Here is a 22,754-nt window from a genome sequence, read left to right as displayed (position 1 = left end):
CATCTGGCAATGAGTCGCTCGACGTCTTTCAAGATTGGGTCCGAAGTATACAAGTATAAATCAACTCTAGTTTTGAATTGATAATATTGGAATAGGCCTTGCCCTGACAGTCCTGGAAGCTTCAATAGCGCCACTGGGACACAGAGGTACCGTATCGATCGATTAGCAGTTTTTCGTCGCGACACGTGTACGTTGTTAAAGCTGATTAAACCAGTCAGGCGCTCGAGATCACGCACTTTATCACGACAAGCGACAATCGCTGTAATGACTTACATTATGTTGCTCTATCTATTTACAAGTTCAGTCTCCCGACGATCGACTTCATGTCTCCTTTTCCTTCTTCACAAGACCTATCAAAGTCCATATGCGCCCCAGCAAGCTCCTGATCCACCTCAATATGCCACGCAACAGCCGCAGAAACTCAATATAAGTGCACGTGAGCTTTTTCACAACGAGATGTTTCTTCTCCCACTCCCCTTCCAACTGCCGGATAAGATGCTGCAGCGCTGGACCACGGTACTCAGTCGGCTCACCGTTATACTTGACCAGATAGCCCAACCGCTCATGTCGGATGTTCGCCACTACTTTCTCCCTTTTCCGGTCTGACCATTCTACCACAAGTTCGGCATTTGTGAAAGGGTAGAGGTAGGGTGTAAGATCTAGTTATAATCATTAGTGTTTGAACACAAGCATTGTTCTTCATTTGTCCGTACCTTTCAGGCGGTGCGTTTCAGCGCCGTAGTGACCAAAGGTACCGGGTTTGTTGGTTTTACAGACTATCCCATTGACGAGACTAGAATGTTCGAGACTAGGTGATTCCCACAGTTCCTTCATATTCAGTGCACTCGTGGTTCTTTCAAGTTTCGATGGCTGCTTGGTACCAATTGTCTGCTTGAAGATCATGATACATCGCTGTCCGGTTGAAGTTTCGGGCGGGGTTTTAGGCCTGTTCAAGTCCGGCTTGACATCTTTAGCCAACTGAGGGGTGTTGAGAACACTTTCGGCTTCGATACGAGTAGCATCCACGTTAGAGGGCTCTTCGCTGCAACCATAGACTAAGTTATGGATAAAGCCATGGGGACCCTCATCGTCGAACTCCGCGAGCATACTTGGGGACATATAGAGCTTCGTTGCTGATTCTGATACCACGGGCTGAGTCTCAGGTACTTCTTTTCTTGGGGAAATCTCGGCGTGAAGTTGTTTATCCGGATTTTCCACCGGCAGTGCTTTGTGAGCGGCGTTGTCGTCGTGGTTGTTGTCCACACCGCTCGACAAGATTGCACAGGGACATGGTTGGTCGACTGGGTGCTTTTCATCGGGCGAAGTGAGTACTGGAGATTCCGCTACTGAGATGCTTTTAGCCTCTTTAGCTCTTGCGAATCGCCTCGCCTTCTCTCGCGTACGTTGAATGAGATTCGGCATGTTGCTGGTGCAGGAATTTGGTTTTGCTATCAGTTATCCGTAAGATGATCAATTTATATTTCCTGATGACTTCTATAATGGATTCATAGAGGTCGTGGCCTTTTATATGACGAGCGACGTGAAGTCATTGCCAACGCTGATACTGTGAATTTGGTTCAGTCAATGTATCGACTCTACATGTATCCTGTATGTGAGTGATTGTGGTGATGCATCTGACTGAACTCCGCCATCGCCAGACAATGCCATTTATTTGTTCTGATCCATTTCATAGATGAGCATGAAGCGCCCTACTCCATGCTCTTCGATAACGAATTTACTCTCGTAGAGGGAACATCTGATGCTGAGAATGCTCTTTGTCGACCGATACCCTCGTGTTCACCAGTCGAAGGATGGCGCAGATCGCAAAGTGATGCCGACAACAGTCACGGGCAGTCGGCCCTACATTCAACCTACGTGTTTGCACCCAACAATGGCCTTGTTCCCTTAGTACCACAACAGCCTTGTTGGAGTGGTCCGAGCCATCGTATTGTGAACCATCAACACTTGATAGCCAGTGCCACCTGACTGTGACGAATTGCGCAAAGAGTCGCAAATTCCTGATCTCGTGTTCTGTGGAGTAGGTCGTAGCCGGTTGTCGTGTTCTCTCCTTCCCGGTTCCAAACTTAGTTTGGTAGCATCGTGCGTCGGCGCAATACACACCGTGAGCGCCATCGCCTTCAGCCAGTGCAACGCTTCTTCGGTAATTATTTCAGCATCCGAATCATAAACCTGACATCGCGTTGCGCTTGGATCTCTCAGTGACGCAAAGCGCACAGAGTAGCCCAACGCTGGGCAAATTCAGCTGTTAGCGTTGATGCACGTTCCACCCATTGTCCAGATTCATCGTCATTGTCGACTCCTCGACCCTGAAATAGACACGGCCATTTGCATATACGGGCGCACCCGCAACGCCACTCGGAAAGCAAATGTACACAGATCGCTGGTGGAAAGGATATAATCCGACAGATCCGCCGTGAAAAATAAGCTTTCATCCTTGAAGTCAGTCGCGGCCTTGTCAGCAAGCTTACATCTCCTTTAACGACAAAATGATTTCGCAAGCATGGAGAACACTTGTGCCCATCGCATTGGTTAGCTCCACAGTATCTGCCGCATGCAGCGGTGATGCGTGGGATGTTATTGTCGTTGGTAAGATACAAGCTTTCCGCCACGAGGCTTCGGTTGTCGCTAACTGTTTGCAGGATCCGGCCCAGCGGGAATCGTAGTCGCAGACCGCATGAGCGAGGCTGGAAAGAAGACACTTCTCCTTGAACAAGGAGGCCCATCCTACCACATCACTGGCGGGTCAGCAGGACCAAGCTGGCTGAACGATACAGATCTCAGCCGAGTTGACGTGCCTGGACTGTACAAATCCATCTTCAGCATTCAAGATGGTGGTCTCACATGCGCATCAGACATTGTAAATGCCTTCTCAGGGTGCACTGTCGGCGGAAGCAGCGCCATCAACGCTGGGTTGTTCTTCCAGCCACCTGCCAGCGACTGGGATACATACTTCCCAGAAGGCTGGAAGAACTCGGACATGCAAAGCGCAATCAACAAAGTGTATGCGAAGCAGCCGTCCACTGACACACCCTCCAAAGATGGAAAGCGTTACTTGCAGAGCGGCTATGATGCTGCAAAGCAATGGCTCGTTGATGGCGCTGGGTACACCGAAACCGGGCTTAACGACGACTCTTGCAACCACACCAAGACAAAGAAGTTTGGCCACCCAATCTACAGCTATGAGGGTGGTCAGAGGAGCGGACCAGTCAAGACATGGCTTCAGTCAGCTCTCGGGCGCGAGAACTTCTCGCTCAAGACTGGTGCGCGTGTTCTGCGTGTGAGCCGCGAAGGAGAAGTTGCCAAGGGCGTTGAAGTGCAAAGCACAGATAACAACCTTGAATACTGCATCAAAGACGGTGGACAGATCATCCTGTCTGGAGGCGCCATGCTAAGCCCTCAACTCCTCATGTGGTCCGGCATCGGTGACGCAGAGACCCTCACAAAGATCTCAGCACAAGGCCTAGTGAAGACTCCTTCTCTAGACTGGATCAACAACACCGCAGTGGGCGACAAAGTCTTCGATAACCCGAACACCTTCATTGAGCTCCACTCAGAAGCCATCTCGTCATACACCCAGAGCTACGCCGACCCGATCCCAGCAGATCGTGACCTGTACCTCAACGAGCGCTCGGGTCCCTACTCGTTCGCGTCACAAACCAGCGCATTCTGGGACTACATCGAGCAGGACGGTGCCACGGTCGGCTGCCAAGGCACGATCGACTCCTCCGGCTACCAGGAATACACACAGAACGGCACGATTACTCTGAATGTCTACGGCACATCAGGACTGCGCTCTCAAGGCCGCGTGACTCTCGACGCCAGGGGTATCGCGCTCCCCAACGCCAACTTCTACGCCGACAAGCGTGACGCCGAAGCTGTCGCCACCTTCATCCACGGCATCTTTGCTGCGCTGCCTGAGTCTCTGACGCCTCTTAACATTGCCAAGAACTCGACGCTGGAGGAGTTGACGACATGGTTGACCTCATCCACCCCGTACACAATGGGCAACGTGCAGCACTGGAGCAGCAGTTGCAGGATGGAGTCGTGCGTAGATGCCGACACCAAGGTCATTGGAATGCAGAACTTGTTCGTGGTGGACGCCTCGATTAGTCCTCCGTTGACGACCAACCCTGCGATGGGTACGATGATCATTGCCGAGCGGGCTGTTGAGAGGATATTGGCTCTGAGCTCATAATTGTTTGCTTTCTCTCTCTCTCTCTCTCTCTCTCTATAGCTTAGCATTGCGTTGGCGTTGATAGGGCTGGCTTCGTAGATTAGATATGCATAGGTGTGTCTAAAGTAATTATCAGAAAGTATTCAAATGTTCATAACTGCAACTTTATCACCTGCTCAGCTACTCCAACACACGTAATGGTCTTCGTGTCACCCCCACCTCAATATGCTCTTCCATCTCGAATCATGTGAACAGTCTTTGAAGAGGATTTCGTAAGTAACAGCTGTCAAAGCTATGGTCCATGTTGAAGTGCCTTGATGGTCAAAGTTCTGCACATCGAGTGTATCAAAACACACAGGCCTCGAGACTACTACGTCGCTGTCAATAAGGTTGTTTTGGCACACAAGCGATCAGCCATGCATGATCAGATGTGAGATGAAGTGAAGCGGGCATGAAGTGTTTGGGTATCGTATTGTCCTCATTTCGTGACGACTTCCTTCTGCTACATTACACGGCAGTTTCGTGTTTGTTACGTCACCTCGCTCTCCCATGTGGTCATCAAACGTGCTCTACTCAATCACCAAGCTTCCTGACTTCCCCTTGGGTCCTCCGACATCCCTCCGAGAGACATATAGTACATCGCCTTATCGACGCCCGATGATCCAAAACATGAGCTGGATTGGGTCTTCTATTGATTCATTAGAGCTGCGTCACGGTTAGGGTTGAAAGATGGCTCAAGGGTTGACTAGACCCTCGAGTAGCTATCAACTATTCAATGCTTTCACGTACCTCTCAGAAGACATGCTGCTGTGCAGGAGTGGGTGCGAGCTCCGGTTAGGAAACTCAGCCTCAGTCGAAGAGAGGAGACGAGAGATCATTACTCGTCTAGAAAGCATACAGTGCTCGCATATTCCAGATCGCTTCATCAATCATTCCCGGGGTCCACTCAGCACCAGTCAACTGACCAACGATGCTCTCGCGCTTGTCTCGAGACAAGACCAAGAATCGCTCGATGAGATCACCGTCGATCACACTCTTCACAGGGTTGAAGTAGCTGCGGAAAGCCAAGTGGTCGCGTCCAGACATCGGCTTGTCGTCGGAACGCAGCTGCAACTCGAGTTGCTGGAACATCTTGTGCTGTCTGCGCGAGTTGAAGGGGATCAAGGCACCAAGCGTGCCTTGTAGACCAGCCCAGAATATGATACGCTCAGCGCCAGACAGTAGGTGAGTCTTCTGGATCGAGATGGGAATGTCGTTGGCGAAATAGTGCGCGACACTATCAAGGCGGTTGGCAGTACCGCCAAGATAGCTCTTGTCGACGAGGATGTCGGATCCATCAGGAGATTCGTCCGAAGACTCAGAAACCTTCTGTGGACATCGCACCAACCAAAGGTTCCCGAATTTGTCACCGCCAACGGTGGTGTCATAGTCCAACATCTCGGTACAGGTGGTGTGTCGTTGAATGGTATCGTCGATGAATGGAATCATGCGATTGGGGTGAATTTGGTCCTTGTGCACTACGTACGTGACTGACTGGACCGAATCCGAGACGACCAAACGACTACCTTGGGTCTTCAGGTCCACAATACGTGTTGGTACACAATTCGTGGCCTGAGCTTTGCGGAGGACAGAGCGCATACCACAATCATACAAAGCGAGGTTACGGCCAACACCAGCAACCATCTTGCCTTTGAAGGCAAGCAATGCAGTCGGTGGCTCGGTGACTTCGGTCTCATGAAAGAATTCGAGTTCGCGTCCATCTGGTGAGATTTTGTAGACTTGTATAGAAGCGCTTGAGTAATGGTAGGGCTGGAAGCTCAAGTCCTTTGCAGTACCGACCGCCAAGAAGGCGTCGTTGCCACGGCTTTCAAAGTAGACGAGCGCTGCGCTGACAAGAGACTGGTTGGCATTGATCTCCACTGTATGTGTAACGGCCTTCTCGGTCACAGGATCAACGACCTGAATACATGATGCCCAGTTGCCTTGGGCTCGCGGGTAGCCGAATGCAGTTGGAGGTAGCTCATCGCTCGTAGCACGGCCATTTGTCGTCTCACCATTGGCGCCTTCGATTTCCATGGGCGCATCATCCTCATCCTCTTGCTTAGTATCGGCTTCAGCGATAAGCTTCTGTCGGGTGTCCGCACTCAAGGTGTTGTTTTCGCTCTGGATAACGTAAAAGACACCTTGTTCGTGGTAGCCAACCATTTTGCGGGGTGTGTATTTAAGCTGGATGGTCTCGTACGTGGTGTTATCCGTCAAATCGTTGAAAGTGAATATGCTATGCTCGTTAGTGACTGTTGGCTGAAGTAGATCAAGCAACAAGAGCATGGATAGAGATTGCGTTCAGTAGGAACAATTGGAATAAAAGTTTAAGTCCCTCAGTGTGTTTAGGGTGTACAAGTATCATCAGTGCAATCAAAGGGGAAAATGAAATAGCTTTGACGTACCGTAATTCGTTGGCGCTCACACAGATGATGCCCTTGAATTGTGAACCTTCGAAATTCCAAGCAGACTTGAAGGCGATGTAGTTGAGTGGTGTGAGCTGTAGTACGCCAGTGCGCGGGTGAGTGTACCCCAGCCATGGTCTGGATGTCATCGCAAGGATGGCAGGCTCGCCAGCGACAGTGACCTTTGCAAACTTGATGGGTTCTGGACCGAGGAAGCGCCTGCGAGTGTCTCCAATATCTCCCGTCATCTCATCGAGGACGGAGCGAATGTATACTCCACTCCGCAGACCAATGTGCAAGAACTGGCTGTAGCCACGTGAAGACTTGTCGGACATCATGTTGATGGTGAGGCCGCTCGGTGGGGATGTCAAGGCTTGCACTGAGATGCTCCGTAGAATATTGCCTTCCATGTCTGGGGACAAGTTGAAGATCCTGACAGTCTGGTCGCTGCAGCCAACTGCCATGAAGAAAGCTCGTACACTGCCCTCAGGTACATCGGGTATAGCAAGACAGTTGATCGTGCTGTCAAGCGCGATCTCCTCTTCAGCCATGGCAAGTGAACCATCAGCGTCGCACTCAAAATACAGAATCTGACCTGAGCTCAATGCAATAGCAACCTGTCGGTTGTTTGTTGCGCAGGCTACAATGGTTCGGTGAGCAGGGGGTTGCCAGTCGGTTAAGCTGGTATGGGTTGCGACAGCACCGTCTTCCGGGAATTGTATACCCTGAATGTGACGAATGCCCTTAGGGTGGACCTGGATGATGCAGTCTTCGCCGAATTGCTGAACACCGAGCGTATTTGTGTCCGCCATGAAGCCTGTGTTGGAAGCTTCTTCGACATCTTCACCAATCTTCAGTACCAGCGTCCTACTGTGCAAACAAAGGACGATGAGGGTATCAGTTTCGTCTTCCAATGTGAGCTTAGTGGTCCAGACATCAGAAGCGTTTTGAGGCAGTGGTGACTCGATGAGGTCAAGTACTTCCAGGGCATTTCGCGTGGTGCGGAAAGTGCTACGACCTCCCGCGCCGTTGATGGTGTAGATTTGTGGCGCATCCTCGAGCATAGGGTTTGCAATCTCCATTCCCATGATGGGGTTGAGACTTGGCATCGTCTCAACTGCAGTCAAGTTTGTGAGTGCCCTCGGCTTGAAAAATGGTGGTGCAAAGACGGCCTCGGGGTCGACAGGAAACTGGCCGCTCTCAAACATCGGGTCATCAGTCTCGTCACCCAAGGACTCCAGCTCGTACAGAATCCTATCACCGGATTCACACGCCGCGTACACGAAACCGGCACGCAGAATGCAGATGCTTGTCGCAACAGGGATCGTGTCGAAGTACTTGATCTTGATCCTTTCGACTGTGCCGGAAGGCGCGTCCACGGTAAGCTTGAACACGTCGCCGTCGTCCGTCTGTAAGAGATAGAAGAAGTCACCACCTTTGAGTGAGTAGAGTGTACCAGCAACAATGGAACGTTTGCGGTTTGGATCCTCGGTTGCACCTTCGCGACGTGGAATGGCTAGTCGGTGCACGTTGGAGTTGGTGTTGAAGATGCGACGGTAGGTGATGTTGTCGAGGCCGCAGCAGAGAACACCACTCGGCGCGTTGGGACCTCCTGGCACTCGGTAAAGCGCATTGGCTGTCCGGTCGACCGGCTCTGACCACTTTCGCACAATGTGGTTCAAGCCAAGATCAAGCTCATAGTACACAAGCTCCTTCTTCAGCTCATCGAACGCCTCGCCTGTGGGATCAGTCTCTGAGCTCGAAAAGTCAAGCTCTAGAGATGCAAACATGGGGTTGTCGTATCCAACATCAAGCCCGATCAGGGTGTAGACAAGCGTCTGCGGCTTGTGCGCTTCGAGCGGAGAGGAAATAGCGATGTCGGTCTGGCCACTTCGGGTGAGAATGTAGACCAGCTTGTTCTTCTCAATAGAGGCAATCATGATGGCGCGTCCTTTCGGATCTGCCGCCAGGTACTCGCCAGGCACGACACGTCGTATTCCAGACTTGCCGTACGTTTCGAAGTGCACAGTCTTGAAGGTCTGCTCGTCGGCCACGTACTCGTACGTCACTAGCCGTCCGGAGTCGGTGGTTATGACAATGTGATCTACAAAGTCAGCGTGGTTCTTGATATGTATTATGTCCAGTCCAGTCCACCGCGGGCTCAGGGAGCTGCGAGCTCGCGTGCGTCGGATGCTTTGAAAATCACTATGCTGACTTATAGCGTTCTAGACCGGAATGACATACCTTTGGTACCGCCTGCGATGCGGAATTTCGCGATGCGGCGGATGATGCCGAACACGTCCTGCGAGTAGACCTCGTTGAAGCCTTTTTGTCGCCGGGAGACCTCGAGAATCGCGAGCCTGGAGCCGCTCGCTGTGAGGATCTGCTGTTTGCCATTGCCAATGAAGTCGCCGGTGAGAGCGTCCTGTGTGGACGTGGGCTGCTTCACCGTCAAGGCGTACAGGGACATGGATGAGAAGCTCGTCATGCTGGGCTGTGGTGGGCGCTGGCCCAGGTGCTAAGGACGCGTCGATATGCGGTGAAGCGTGCCTAAGCTAGCAATTGGAACCAAGACGCAGCAATCGCCAGCGGCGCAAGTCGTCTCGAGGTTGACGCGCTGCTGGTGGGAGTGGGCTGGGTTGGAGAGGCTGTTGCGCTTTTGAAGATTTCCGGCGGCCCACATGAGCTCCATCGGCCAAACCTGCCCCGGCCTCCGCTAGTGCAGCAGACCCACTTTTATTTTGCTCGAAAAGTTATCGATTGCGAATGGCCTACAGAGTTGACACCCTTGAACCACCCGAATTACTGCCAAAATGAAGCGCAAAGTTGGCGCTCTCGAGAAAATCGAGGCAGATCATGCTGCACTCCGCTACAAGCTCAAGCGCGACCCTCAGAGCTACCGTGACGACTTCAACAACCAGTACCAGCAGTACGAGACGCTGCGGGATCTGTTCCTTCAAAACCCCTCTGCCACAGACTCCGGCCTCGTTGCGCTCAAGGACTTGATTGAGTTTATATCGCATGTGGCCGACCGCTACCCCGACCTCACCTCCAAATTTCCCGGCGAGTTGGCCCAGATTTTGCTGCAACATCATGAAGTACTCGAGTACGATCTGCGAGACAAGATTGTTGGTAGTATAGTGCTGCTAAGGAACAAGGATGTCATCGACTCGACCGTGCTCTTGAACACGCTCTTCCCCATCCTCGTCTCCACACCGAGCAAATCGCTTCGCCAGCTACTCTTCACCAAGATCCTCTCCGACCTGCGATCCTCCAATGTCAAAGCCACGAACCACAAGCTAAACCGCACTATCCAAACCGTCCTGTACAACTTGCTCGAGTCGGACAAGCAGTCACCGAAAGGAATATGGGCAGTCAAGATTGCGCGAGAGATGTGGAAGAGGCAGATATGGACAGATGCGCGAGCAGTCGAGGTCATGCGACTAGCTGCGCTCAGCGATAACGAGAAGGTCATAACTGGTGGAGTCCGCTTCTTCCTTGGGGGTGACAAGGAGCGTGAGGAGGCGGCTGAAGACAGCGATGACGACGAGGACGTCGACATTGCACGATTACGCCACCAGGTCGGCATCAACAAGAAGTCCAAGAAGAACCAGAGGGATCTTAGGAAGGCATCTATTGCCGTCAAGAAGAAGCAACACAAGAAGAATGCGCCACATCCACTGAACTTCTCTGCGCTGCATTTGCTTCACGACCCACAGGGATTTGCTGAACAGCTCTTCTCGAAGCACGTCCAAAATTCCAAGTCGAAGCTCCAGCTGGAATCCAAACTTCTTGTGCTGCAGCTTGTCTCACGACTTGTTGGTCTGCATAAGCTCACCGTCCTTTCGCTCTACTCGTTCTTCCTCAAGCACCTCACTCCACGACAAGCATCCGTTACCAGCTACCTTGCGTGTCTTGCACAGGCAACCCACAACTATGTACCTCCCGATGTTCTCGAGCCGCTAGTCCAGAAGATTGCGAATGAGTTCGTCTCGGAAGCTTCAGCATCCGAGGTGGCAGCAGCAGGTCTCAACGCTATCCGAGAGATTTGTGTACGCCAGCCGCTGGCAATGACTGATACACTCTTGCAAGATTTGGTACAATACCGCAAGTCTAAGGATAAGGGTACAATGATGGCGGCCAAGGGTCTTCTGTCGCTCTACCGAGAGGTCGGTGCAGACCTCCTTCACAAGCGTGATCGGGGCAAGGACGCAGCCATGGGCATCCGAGCAGGCACGATCAAGGAGCGGAGATATGGTGAAGAAGCAGTCGGTGAGGTCGAGGGTATCGAACTGCTCGAGAAGTGGAAAGAGGAGGAACGCCGCAAGAAGCGTGAAGCAGCTGGTCTTGACCCTGACGCTGATGACGGCGAGGAACCCGACGAGACCGAAGACTGGAAAGCCTGGGACGTCGAATCCGACGAAGAAAGCGACGACTCAGGCGGCTGGATCAACGTCGAGTCCGATGGCGAAGACATCCAGATCAGCGACTCAGAAGACGAGAAAGACAAGTCCAAAGCCAAAGCCAAACAACCTCCTGCCAAGAAACGCAAACTCAGCAACGCCACCACCGACGCCGCGGACGACAAGAAGAGCGAAGAGCCCGAAATCAAGTCCATATCCAAACTCCTCACAACCACCATTCTCACCCCCGCCGACCTCAAACAGCTCCGCGCCCTACAAGAAGCCTCCGCCATCTCCTCCTCCCTTCCCTCGCACAAGCGCGCGCAACTCCTCGCCGCCCGCCACGCCGACGAAGCCATCACGGCCGAGACCATCGAAGCCGCCGCCAGCCTCGGCAAGAAGAACACCAAGGAGGAGAAAATCGCCATGGCCAAGGGCGACCGCGAGACCAACCACCAGTCCACGACGGCCAAGCGCAAGGAGAAGAAGATCGCAGAGGGCAAGAGTACGACGAACAAGGAGAAGGCGCGCAAGAAGAATTTCCTCATGACCCTGAGTAAGGCGAAGAGTAAGAATAAGAGGACGTCTGACGGATGTTAAGAAGACCGCTTGGCGGGGCATATTGATCGGAGTAAGAGGGGTGGAACAGAGGGGCAATAAGGGGAATTGAAGCGTGGGACATGTTGGAAGGTAGAGATACCCGGATAGATAAAATGACGAACGTGAATATGATTGAGAACGTCAATTGTTTTATGGGAGTGATGAATTGTCTTTTGGAATGCGCCATCTTGTATTTCAAACATCATGGCGTACATTTTAATCGTACACTTACTCCTACCCTTCCACTCCCCCATCCCACTTCATCACCTCACCTCACCATATCCTCCCCACACACCCCCAACTTCCTCCTCTTCGCCTTCTCTCCTCTCCCGATTCTATCCACGCCAAAAACCTCCGCCACTCCCTCCATCCCACCCTGCCACATATCCGCATTCGAACTCAGCAAATCCCTAATCCCATGATCCTTCTCTGCCTCACGAGCCAGTAGCTGATCAACCGCCCTCCTCACTCGCTCGTCGCTCGTTCTCTCACGCCTAGATTCCGCCTGCATCCACTCTCCGACCTTCTTCTTCTGCACGCCGACCAACAAGGCGATGTCCTGCCTCAAACCCACCTGATCCGTCGATTTAGCATAGCACTGCAACAACGATGTAAGCAGCTTCGTCTGTGCAACAAGCGGCGATACATGATCATTGGGATCTTGGTAGATGTGGGTTCTCCCGAGCTGTTCACTGTCGTCTCCACTCGTCTCGTCCGGGTCGTCCGACAGCATCTTCTTACGAAGCTGCGAACGCGACGAGTCGCGGATATGCTGAAGCGCCTTTCTACGCAGCATATCTTCGCTGTCGCCGCTGAGCGTGACGCCCATGTTGTTGTGGTAGCGGGCATATGGGGATTCATAGGGCGGGATGGGGTTGAGCTGGTCCATCAGGTATTGCGCCGACCTGGGGAATTGGACGGCGAAGGGGATGCCATAGGTGACCTGTCCATGAGGGGCTAAAGGAGGTTGTGTTGCTGCTGTGACGGGTGGAAGTTGTGTTGCAGCTACCACGGGAGGAGTCCAGGCTACCGCTGTCCCTTTGGCGTTGATCATGCGGTACAGATCGCTGCTCCTATCACCCGTAAACCTGTTGCCATTAGCGGGCTTGGGCGCAAGGACCGGTCGCTCCGGCTGATATGTGTACAATTTCCGGTGGCGCTTCTCGAACTTGTGTGGCTCGTATTCTGGCACTTCGCGTGGTGGCAGTGGAATCGGTTGGCGGCGGGGTGAGTATTCGTCCAGTACTATAGGATTATGGGCAGTGCCTTTGGAAGTTGATGATTTTCCAACTAGACGACGAAGTGCAGAAGAGAGAGTTCGCTTTGGAATCTGATGCTCTCGGTCTCGCTTTGGGGTCTGCATGGCATCTGGTCTCAGTGACTCTGCTATAGATGGGGATGTTAGACTGATGTCTTCCATGCCGCCGGTGCTAGATGACGTGGAGGTTGAATCTTTAACAGTAACCTGGGGCGAAGTGTAGAGTCCTGCGTGTTTCTTGACCCGAGGCCGTTGCACTTGGATGTTCTCATTCCGATCTCCTTCACTATGGTTTGCACGAGTGCCGCCGGTCACTGGTGTTTCACGCTCGACGGCGCGTCGCTTGTCGACCATTTTTGAGATAGCTAAAATGGTCTTGTTAGTGATATTTTAATAAGTACTTGGCAGGGCAAGTCATCCACACCAGGTAAAGTGAGTATTTTCTTCTCCCGCAACAACTAGGCGGCAAAGCTTCGTTGATATTGGACTCTTGTATTCGTAATTCGAGCAAGTCAACGCGACTGTGATGAGGTGACGCGACGGAAGATGTAGGCGGCAACAAAGTGTGGACGACTGCAGAAGCTGAGCCCAAAGCAAAAAGCGTGACGTTGTGGTTGTTGAATCGGAAGGTGCAAATTCTGCAGGAAAGTGCGGCTGGTGCAATATCAACACGGCAGGCGCATTTGTAAACAAACGCGTTGTGACAACCGGCAACGGACGTCATCGTACAAACAGAGTCAATACTTTGATCTCGCCATGTATTGGAGAAAATCGTCCATGTATAAGTGAATGTCTAAAAGAAACGTACTGGACAATGAGAGAATGAAAGAGAAGAATCCACGCAGCAACAATATCAACTACACGGAGCTCAGGAATGCTCGGAGGCATGCTACTTCACCCTCATCTTCAGTCTCATTGACAACGCGATCAATTGCCCCGTCATCCCACGCAATACCATACCAAAGCAAGACGCCCAAATCTCTCATCGTCCTCACATCATGCTCCCCGGTTTTCAGTTCCGGCACCGCTTCGAACAAGCACTTCCAGAACATATCCCTCAGTTGCGCCTCATTCTCGTAGTACACATATCCGCCTGCAGTACCGCTATATCCAAGCAAATTCTCCAATCCATACAAGCACGTTCCAAACGGCAAATATTCTGCTTCCGCCCAATCTACCAAGCCAGTGATGACCCATGTATCTTCGTCGACGAGTATATTGGAGGGGATGAGGTCGCCGTGATTCAGCACAACGAGGTAGTCATCCAAGCGTTGGACTTTGGCCAAAGTGCTCTGCGCAAGATCTCTTAGTGGAGCGTCAGGTAGCTCTTCACCTAGCTTTCGAAGCCGAGAGATGATCGTCGAGCCGACTTTACCTTTGCAAAGGGATAGCATAGATGGCTTGTCGTCCATGGGTGAGTCAGCTCGCGTGTGTTGGGAGTGTGGGATTGATGTGGAAGAAGATCCCCAGCTGTGCGCTATGATTGCTGCAAAGCTCCTAACAAGTCGTTCTTGCTTGGTCTGGAGGACAGGGCCAGTGTTCTGATCGCGAGGAAGTAGGCGAGACAGAGGAGTGCCAGGCATTCTGTTCATCGCATTTGCGTGCAATCCTCCGGGCAATTCAATATCCAGACTCTGAATGGTCGGTGCCAGTGACGGGAATGTCACTTCTGCTGCCCGTGTGATGCTCATTTCAAGAGCATGCTGAGGGGGCCTGATTTGAACGATCAGAGATGTGGCTCCAGAATCAAACTGGATTTCGGGAAATCGATAATCGCCCTCGGTCTCCGCGTCTCGCTCAACGATCAACGTGAAGCTACACCACCCCTGCTCTTCAAACTCCCTTACCCGCCAGCCAACAAACACATCTCGCACAGCTCTTACACACCGCGCAGCATCTTCTTCCTCGATTCCAAAGCGGCTCCAGAAGGTGCTTGTCGACATTGCGACAACCAAGAGAGATTGAGGACAGACGTGCCCGTCCACGTCGCCGGGACGGCATGGTGGTGACGGCGCTTAGCCTAAAAGCCATGACTGTGAAGCTCGTTGTGGTGGGTTGCACTCGCTGATGGTTCGTTGGAAGTTCGCACGTGTCGGTGGAAGAAGCAATGAGCGCGCGGCAGGAGTGTGGGGTACATGAGGTGTCAAGTAAGCGTGTGTGTCCCCACCTTTTCAAGAAATCTCCATGCTACCATATGCACTAAAAGATTAGGTATACAAAATATACTCATGTTTTGCACGGAATTATTTTCATCACAACACGCGCCAAAGAGCCAGCACATCAGCACAACTAGGTCACATACCGTGTATAGTAGTTACATTAATCTGCTATCTATCCTCTCCCAAACCCATCGTTGTTCTCTTCCGCCCTCGGGACGTACACGAATATAAAACGAAAAACACACTCCCCAAAGCTCAAAATGTTCCACTTAAGCCAGCTCAGTCGCAAGAAATGGTATCAATAAACAATCCCTCTAACATCTACCACCACCCATCTTTCAGGCCTTTGGACGCGCTTACAGCATAGCGAAAGCAGCAACAGCCGCAGCACCGAGGCCGAAGACGGATTGGCTGCCAACAACCGGTGCGGCATTGGCGCTCTGCTGAGCGGGAGCGTTGCCGGAAGGCGCGATGGGAGTGTTGCCGGGAGTGGTGCCAGAGGGCGAGGAGCCGCCTGCACCGCCAGCTCCGGAACCAGAGCCAGAGCCGGCGGCCTGGCCGGGGCTGATGTTCTCCGATGCCTGTGCGGCGAGAGCGGTGAAGGCAGCCATGGTCCTGTTGCCTGATGCGGGGCTGTCGTTGTGTTAGTTGATGAAATGCGTGTGGGAGAGATGAGGGAACGTACGCGTTGATGGCGCCGACCATGCCGTTCTGGCAATGCCTGCCCTGGGAACAGTAGAACCAGATGGGCTTCTCGTCCCTAACGGGAATGGTGTAGGTCAGGACGTTGGATGTGGTGCCGAAAGTAGCGTTGGTGGGCATGAAGCCTGAGTAGAAGGAGGTGGTCATATTGGACATGACGTTTGCGATGGGCATGCAAGGCTGGTCGAATGTGGACTGGGCGACAGAGTGGTTCTACAAAGAGTGTCAGCGATGTTTGAGTGGGACAGTGGTGCCGGTACATACCTTGGCATAGAAATGGAACTGGATCATGTCACCAACTGCTGCACGGATGTTGCTGGGCGAGAAGATGAGAGAGCCGTTGGGTCCTCCGACATTGATGATGTGTGTGTTGACCATTCCTGAGGGGGTTGTGGTATCAGCCAGCGAGCCGCTTCCTGCGCTGCCTGTGGATAGGCTTCCTGAGGCCGAAGCTGTGCTGGAAGCCAACATGGCCTCCGAAGCCATCAAAGACGACTGTGCAGTAGCGAGACCCATGAGGGCAGAGACGATGGTGGATCTTGAGAAGTACATGTTGGATATTGTGCTGAGGTTCGTTCGAAAATTGAGTATTGAAGTATTACTAGTTGTCGATGGCCTGAGAGAGAATGGATATAGGCGACTCGCGCTCTAAGGTTAAGCTGGGCTAGCCAGGTATTACGAAGGTAAAGTACCGTAGTGGTGAATGAAGGAAACGATAGAAAATGAAATGCAATAGCAAACGTGAGCAGAAGCAGATGGGAAGAGAAAATGTGCCTGAGACGGGGCCTATAGGGCTCCTTAAGGCATGAAAGGCAGCCCCCGAGCGATGGGTCATTGCGTTTTGCCCAGGTGGAAAGCAAGCGGTTAGTAGCTACTCCGATACATGGGGATGGTTCTGCGACGGGTGATGTGCTGTAACTGCTTCAGCCTCCACCTCGCTTGTGGAACCCTGGTACTTGAGGCTCAACGGCCGCCTCGCAGAACACGACGACGTGGGAGCAACTACGCGTCGGCATATTATGTTACTACATCCAAAATAAAGCAGTTTTCAACAGAGTTGTTCTGTCATCTAAAGTCTGATGGCTCGCCGCTGACCTGTCGCGAAATGTCGCAAAGAGTGTATGTTCGTGGTTGGTGCAGGGTCCGACTCGGGTGTTGAGGCTGCGAAGCACTCCCTGTTCCGGGTGTGTTTGAGCGTGCTTCAGGGAGCACTCTTCCGAGCTCGCCCCGGAAAACACCACACCGAACAAGGCAAGCACTACGGAAACACGGTCTGCGAGATTGAAAATTTCTTTGCTGGGGCGCATGCTCATGCCAGGCAGACGTAATTGTTTGCTGTCAAACTTGGCATCGCTGTCAAGTGTTCCAAACGCGCCAGATGCCAAGTGACCTTCATTTTCGTCCAGTACCAGGCCGTGAAACTCGACGTCGTTGCGCTGAGAGGAGGCTCAGCTGTCGCACATGGTTGCTGAGCCACGTCTCCCCAAAACGTACCAGTACTACCAAACCGTTTGTCGCCAGTCGTTGCTGTGCTGCATGCGAGACGTTCTTTCGAGCGTGTCTCGACATGGCAGACAGCGGCATTGCCGTGCTATGCCACGCCGGAACGTGCCATTGCGGTCATACGCGGAGCTCCTCCATCCGCCTCAGGCGCAATCGCCAGTGGCGCATCGTGCTTGACGTGGCGCACGCGTCTAGGTAATGCGTGCCATGTCCAATACATTCCGTGTTCTCCGTCTCTCAATCAGCACAAACTTTCGCGTATCAAACAGCGCAGCCGTCGCTCAAAAGTCCAATACCAATTGCGGCGCCAGCTTCTCCAGGTCCTCCACCTGTAAGAATCCATCCGATATTCCTCCGGCCTTGACGCTGAGCTCCCGCTCCTGCTTCGCTCTGGCGAACGCCTCGCGCACAAAGATCTCCATGTACTTCTCCACGAGGTTCATGGCGCCTTTCTGTATCTGGGTGTTCGGGTCCTCGAAGTTCTCATAGAGTAGACGCGCAAGGAGTGGTGCAGGTATGGGACTTGGTAGCACTTCGGTGGGCCGTGGTCGGGCGTTGCGTGCTGGAGCAGGCGCGTCTTCCATCAGATCGTCATCATCGTCGAATTGCTCCTCATCTGGCTGCTCGTCGTCTGATGAGATAATCTCGGCTGCTGGCTGGAACGCTGGTTTGGCGGGAGCCTTCTTTGCAGCGCCTGCTCCTGCGCGTTTTGTCGCTGCAGAAGCTTGTGCAGGTGCCTTCACTGGTCGCGGTGGTTTAAACTGCGGACCTTTGCGGCTGGTTGCATTCGCATTGGCATTTTTGGGCGGCATTGCTGGTATCGCGAGTGCGAGTCGAGAGTGTGGGTGTTTGGTCGCGTAGAGTGGAGCGTGGAGCACACAGCATCTGTTGACGGCGGCTCCCCCACACCGAAATCAACGCGCAGTCACATGACCTCATCCTACGTCACTGCATCTTGAGCCCTGCTCACCGCCATCACACAGACTCGAATGACCATATGCAGAAGTTATCGTACATAGAGTATTTCGGCAGCTGGGTGTCAAGTTATGCATTTCCAAGAAACATGGGATGGCTTCAAAACTTCCGATGCTTGCCGCCCCCAACATTTCGGCTACATGTCAATCCTTCTTGGCCACTCGTTGTCATTATCCATGCAAGCAGCAAGCCTCGCGTAGCTTCTCGAGCATTAAGGCTTCCGTAGAGCATGCGCAGCCACTGAGCTACTGCAAGGCCCACGCGACCGCAGCTGATATTTTAAACACGGCCGTAAATGTTCCGTCCGAAGGAGGCAGCTGCGTACACATTTTGCGATAGGACATGCGAAGCCGCTGCGAATGAGACGTGTGCTCTATTTTAGTCCGACCATCCCTGTCCTTACAACTACCATTCGTTGTGTGGACATGATCAGTCTCGGCACCTCGCTTCTCTACAAGTCTACCCTACACAATACGAAGCGACAAGACATCGATTTCTCAAAGGATCGTCAAGCATCACGAAGCACTTTTATTTCGAGGCTGCGGGCCGATGCACACGAGTAACTTTCCGTGTGTTTGAAGCCAGCGAAATGAGTTTGTGCAGAGATAGCAATTCGATATTGGGCGATCTGTTGGGGCTCGAGGAGTAAACTCCGCCATTGACTTCATGACACGAATGTGCTCCGACACTCAAATGTCCGAGAAAATCGCAAAATGGGCGCCTGGATGCACGAACGAGCCTGCACCCGCAGTTGTGACGTCCGATGCCAGGTTTTCTTCATTTGCAAAGCACTAGCAGCGCTTGTGGCATTTTCTTTTCGTACGACGAGATTGTTGCTAGTAGAGTAGAGCGTTTACGGCAGTGGCGTGCAGGCGGTTTCAAGGAAAATACGAGCCGTTGACCTCTGCAGACACGAAAAAGCCCAGCCAACCGTTGGGAAATGAGGTTGCCTTTGTACTCTGTGGAGCTACTGGGCTAGTTGTTACACAGCAGTGGCAGTCGATCCACAAAGTCCAAAGGGTTCTGACGTGCATGCGCCGGCAATGCATACAGCGTGGTACAAACAAAGGAATTGCACAGGTGCGAGATTGAAAGGGTAGATTGCGGCTCCAAGACGGCTGGTTTGCATGACGAATGGTGTGCGCAATCTGGGGGCTAGACACATCTCTTCATCATGACGCTCGTGTTGGAGTGAGCAGCCTGTGCGGGTTCGTGAGCGCGAGGCGTGAGGTAAGACGGCTGGTGATGACGATCTACCAACTCCAACATCTTCGTCGGCTGAATTGTCAGGAGACGAAGCACGAGACGGTTCTTGTACGCTTGGTGGTTCGACACCTGCCCAGAACTGGGCTCAAGTCATTCCTAGAGACCGTTTGCGGTCGAGGCACTATGAGATGGCCAACTAGTACCTGCATCCGACCCACACCACACATATGAGCTGAGAGGGCGGTGAATCTTGAGAGAATGAAGAGTATTGGCCGGTGGCCCTTTATGCTGACTCGAATACGACTTTGCAGGTGGACGCAGGTGAGCGGGTCAGGATGCGCGGCGATGCCTTTTATGGTGTCGTCGATCTCGGCTTGTTAGCGGTGTCTCTCATGTGCGACGGGTGGATCTGGAGCATCTGATCACAGCGTCGCACGGAGCTGCTGTGCGCAATACGAGAGAGCGGGAGGACATCTGAGCACCAGTCTGACGGATGGAGCGTCCTGGGGTCTGCTGCAAGCGCGGCAGGGGAGTGGGAAGGGACAAAGGGCATCACTATCGTGGGACTGAGTGGTTAGTCTGCAGGCTAGGTGACGCCGCCGTACGTCGAAGGCATTGCCGTGTAGTGCTGCGCTGCGAGATCGGCATCGTGAGGCAGTCGACGCACACTTGGGGCAGCGAGTGCAGAATGTGGCGCTCGGCGCCATGGCAGATGCGATAAATTTGGGCAGAGGCTGCTGAGGAAAGCAGCCTTTTTTTGGCCCTCCGCTGAGACGTCGTGGAGTGGCCGATAGCGAGTGCTCCGCCTCCGCCAGCTGGTGGGACGCTGGGCCTGAAGGAGGAAAGGCTACCGCGCTTTGGACCATGTCAAGCATTGTCAACAGGGCGCCAGACCACATGTGAGCACACCCTGGTCGCCCGTGTCTCGACGCTGTCGTGCAGACCGTCGAACTAGAACTGGTGGCTAGGAGCATGTTGGCAATTTAGGTGGCACTATAACATAACCATGCCCTGCACGGCGCCTGCTCGATGTGTGGTTCAATTGACGTCTGCATAACCAGAATCAGACAAGAATCCTACCGCTGCCACTCCCTTGTCCTCGCCGACTCGTCTGTTATCTATCAGTCTATCAGCGCACCTCTTCGTATGCTGCCCCTGTGTTCAAGATAACCGCCGCCGCCATCTCGTCCTGATACGGTCCTGTCGCACGCACAGATAGGCCCGCGCCCCTGCAGGTCACACTCGACGAACGAACGTCTTTAACCATATCTAGGCGACGATCCAGTCCAAGACCGTCCTGAGGAATTCGTGGCTCCCTTCGCCATCCAAACAAACCAATTTCAAACGCCAGTCCGCATTTCACATTCTTGACCTGTCTCCTTCTCTCCACGTCATGCCTCACTCTGCCAACAACTCGACGTCGACCCAAGCCAAGATGTCTCGACCATCGTCTACCTCGACCTACTCTGGCAATGTCAATCAGTTCCCCAAGCCAGCAGGTGCACAATTGCTTGCACCTGAAGCCGCCGCCGGTCCTCTCTCGCCTTCACCTTCACAGTTCTCGTTCGCATCGTCGCCGCGCTCACGTGCTATGAAGAGCAGCTCGCAAACGATGGCCCAAAACATCTGCGACCATCTTCACGCGGCGACGGCTTGGGTGATCTGCGACCCATAACTTCCCGCTCGCGTGCTCAGTTCTACGAAGACTCTTTTGCCTACAAGGAGGGTCACGGCCAGTCTTCCCGAGAGCGCGTAACCAAAGACGCACCTATTATTGCCGAGCTGCGGACCAACGTTATTGCAAGTCGTGTTCATTCAACCCGTGCTCCACATCTGCTAACCAAACACAGATCAAGGATGAGTACACCCTGGTTACCGACCTATCACACCATCTTTCCACGAGATACCAGAGGCCTGAAACATCAATAATGATCACCGTCAACCATTCGGCGTGCCTGCTACTTGGCGGCTCCTTCGAGCCCACCTATGTTCTCACCATCAACGCCCTGCCCGTGCAATTGCAGCCTACGACCAACAAGCGCAATGCCGCCCTCATCCAGAGCTTCATGTGCGAATCCATCGGCGTCACATCTGATCGCGGCATCATCAAGTTCGTTGCCATTCAGGAAGAGTGCCTGGCCATGAACGGCATGACCATTCTCGGAGACATCGAACGATTGGAGCGACAGAATGGCGAGGAGAGTGGCGTGAAGCGGGCCCTGACCAAAAGCTCGCGCAGATCTGGAGTCTTCAAGACGAAGAGTAGCATACAGCTGTCGCGCAACCCATCCAAGGCTAAACCTGGTGCAAGAGCAGCCCTCACACCTCCGCTTCCAAGCGATGGACCACTCGATTCCGGAGTAGCTGTAAACGAGAAGGGTCTTGAAAAGCCAGCCGTCACCAAGATGGACCACAAGAAGTCCGAGCCTATCCTCTCCAAACCTACAAAGAAGTCGGGCTCGTATGCGCATCTCCCTCCTCCACCCATTCCGCAAGACAAACCTACACCGCAGATCAGCAAGCGTAAGAGCTTCCTGAGCGTCTTCCGTCGATGATCGGTTATCCACAATGCATATCACAAGGATTATCGATTACACAATGTGGAGGTCGATCTTACACACAACCGCCTCTCATTGGTCATTTCTTCTACGCAATCCAAGCGTACTAAAAGTCAAGAAGCACACCCTCAGCATGCCACAATCAAAGGCTGCGGCACGAGATACAGCGCTTCACTTTGTCGCGCGCTTACACCAGTATCTCATCTTCAAATTCTGTACACTCGCATACCGGCATCGTATCTCTAGGCATATTCGCTCGCCCAAAACTCTTTTATTATTAGCATTTGCAGGCGTTTTCTCGGCATGGACACACAGGCATGGTGATGCATGCAGCTTTCACCCAGCACTATACCCCATTCTGCAGCAAGTTTCTTTTGTTAGCAACCACGAATATTTTTTCAATACATCAATTCTTATCCTGGGATATCCATTCTTCATAAAATGACATACCCTGGGTCTGAACCCACGTTCAGTTCGGGCCCTGAAACAAAGATTCTGTCTCACCTTACGGTATCGTGAAAATTCCAGCCAATTCTCAATCGCCCAACACCCATCGCGAAAACACTCTCTCACTAAGCTGAAGTCAGCTCGCACATCTCCACGCGAGAATACCCCCCGCGACCCCATCATCGCGCACACCGGACCCGATGCATATCCAACCTTCTTACCCAACACACACCCCCCCAATTCCCTTTTCAGCCGCGCCGCCAGCCATTCAAGCCGCACATCAAACCCATCGCTTTCCCTT

The 22,754-nt window shown here is 52.9% G+C and overlaps 11 protein-coding genes across 11 annotated transcripts; 3 read left to right on the top strand and 8 right to left on the bottom strand.

The window, feature by feature from the left end:
* Nucleotides 1-321: 321 nt before the first annotated feature.
* Nucleotides 322-1,422, bottom strand: SNOG_02446 (hypothetical protein; the record flags this gene model as incomplete). The annotated part of the gene is made up of 2 exons (XM_001792998.1): nt 322-659; nt 714-1,422. The coding sequence occupies 2 exons, from the start codon at nt 1,420-1,422 to the stop codon at nt 322-324; spliced, it is 1,047 nt and encodes a 348-aa protein (XP_001793050.1).
* Nucleotides 1,423-1,735: 313 nt separating this feature from the next.
* On the bottom strand, nt 1,736-2,311 carry SNOG_02445 (hypothetical protein; the record flags this gene model as incomplete). Its single annotated transcript, XM_001792997.1, has 3 exons — nt 1,736-2,083; nt 2,122-2,190; nt 2,282-2,311. 3 exons carry the CDS (start codon nt 2,309-2,311, stop codon nt 1,736-1,738), a joined length of 447 nt encoding a protein of 148 aa, XP_001793049.1.
* Nucleotides 2,312-2,507: 196 nt separating this feature from the next.
* Nucleotides 2,508-4,348, top strand: SNOG_02444 (hypothetical protein; the record flags this gene model as incomplete). The annotated part of the gene is made up of 2 exons (XM_001792996.1): nt 2,508-2,607; nt 2,661-4,348. The coding sequence occupies 2 exons, from the start codon at nt 2,508-2,510 to the stop codon at nt 4,214-4,216; spliced, it is 1,656 nt and encodes a 551-aa protein (XP_001793048.1). The 3' UTR covers nt 4,217-4,348.
* A 732-nt stretch (nt 4,349-5,080) lies between these two features.
* Nucleotides 5,081-9,130, bottom strand: SNOG_02443 (hypothetical protein; the record flags this gene model as incomplete). The annotated part of the gene is made up of 3 exons (XM_001792995.1): nt 5,081-6,473; nt 6,643-8,746; nt 8,887-9,130. 3 exons carry the CDS (start codon nt 9,128-9,130, stop codon nt 5,081-5,083), a joined length of 3,741 nt encoding a protein of 1,246 aa, XP_001793047.1.
* A 325-nt stretch (nt 9,131-9,455) lies between these two features.
* SNOG_02442 (hypothetical protein) lies at nt 9,456-11,645 on the top strand (the record flags this gene model as incomplete). The annotated part of the gene is made up of 1 exon (XM_001792994.1): nt 9,456-11,645. One exon carries the CDS (start codon nt 9,456-9,458, stop codon nt 11,643-11,645), a length of 2,190 nt encoding a protein of 729 aa, XP_001793046.1.
* A 268-nt stretch (nt 11,646-11,913) lies between these two features.
* Nucleotides 11,914-13,257, bottom strand: SNOG_02441 (hypothetical protein; the record flags this gene model as incomplete). Its single annotated transcript, XM_001792993.1, has 1 exon — nt 11,914-13,257. One exon carries the CDS (start codon nt 13,255-13,257, stop codon nt 11,914-11,916), a length of 1,344 nt encoding a protein of 447 aa, XP_001793045.1.
* Nucleotides 13,258-13,760: 503 nt separating this feature from the next.
* Nucleotides 13,761-14,846, bottom strand: SNOG_02440 (hypothetical protein; the record flags this gene model as incomplete). Its single annotated transcript, XM_001792992.1, has 1 exon — nt 13,761-14,846. One exon carries the CDS (start codon nt 14,844-14,846, stop codon nt 13,761-13,763), a length of 1,086 nt encoding a protein of 361 aa, XP_001793044.1.
* A 572-nt stretch (nt 14,847-15,418) lies between these two features.
* On the bottom strand, nt 15,419-16,316 carry SNOG_02439 (hypothetical protein; the record flags this gene model as incomplete). Its single annotated transcript, XM_001792991.1, has 3 exons — nt 15,419-15,695; nt 15,748-15,977; nt 16,029-16,316. The coding sequence occupies 3 exons, from the start codon at nt 16,314-16,316 to the stop codon at nt 15,419-15,421; spliced, it is 795 nt and encodes a 264-aa protein (XP_001793043.1).
* Nucleotides 16,317-16,687: 371 nt separating this feature from the next.
* SNOG_02438 (hypothetical protein) lies at nt 16,688-17,333 on the bottom strand (the record flags this gene model as incomplete). The annotated part of the gene is made up of 3 exons (XM_001792990.1): nt 16,688-16,766; nt 16,860-17,200; nt 17,259-17,333. The coding sequence occupies 3 exons, from the start codon at nt 17,331-17,333 to the stop codon at nt 16,688-16,690; spliced, it is 495 nt and encodes a 164-aa protein (XP_001793042.1).
* A 215-nt stretch (nt 17,334-17,548) lies between these two features.
* SNOG_02437 (hypothetical protein) lies at nt 17,549-18,079 on the bottom strand (the record flags this gene model as incomplete). Its single annotated transcript, XM_001792989.1, has 1 exon — nt 17,549-18,079. One exon carries the CDS (start codon nt 18,077-18,079, stop codon nt 17,549-17,551), a length of 531 nt encoding a protein of 176 aa, XP_001793041.1.
* Nucleotides 18,080-20,841: 2,762 nt separating this feature from the next.
* SNOG_02436 (hypothetical protein) lies at nt 20,842-22,003 on the top strand (the record flags this gene model as incomplete). The annotated part of the gene is made up of 3 exons (XM_001792988.1): nt 20,842-20,947; nt 21,007-21,248; nt 21,299-22,003. The coding sequence occupies 3 exons, from the start codon at nt 20,842-20,844 to the stop codon at nt 22,001-22,003; spliced, it is 1,053 nt and encodes a 350-aa protein (XP_001793040.1).
* Nucleotides 22,004-22,754: the final 751 nt, after the last annotated feature.

The sequence above is a fragment of the Parastagonospora nodorum genome (genome assembly GCF_000146915.1).
Source record: "Parastagonospora nodorum SN15 chromosome Unknown scaffold_3, whole genome shotgun sequence".
Taxonomy (NCBI): Eukaryota; Fungi; Ascomycota; class Dothideomycetes; order Pleosporales; family Phaeosphaeriaceae; genus Parastagonospora; species Parastagonospora nodorum.
The sequence above is the reverse complement of the archived record's forward strand: the minus strand, read 5'-3'. Positions and strand labels throughout refer to the sequence as shown.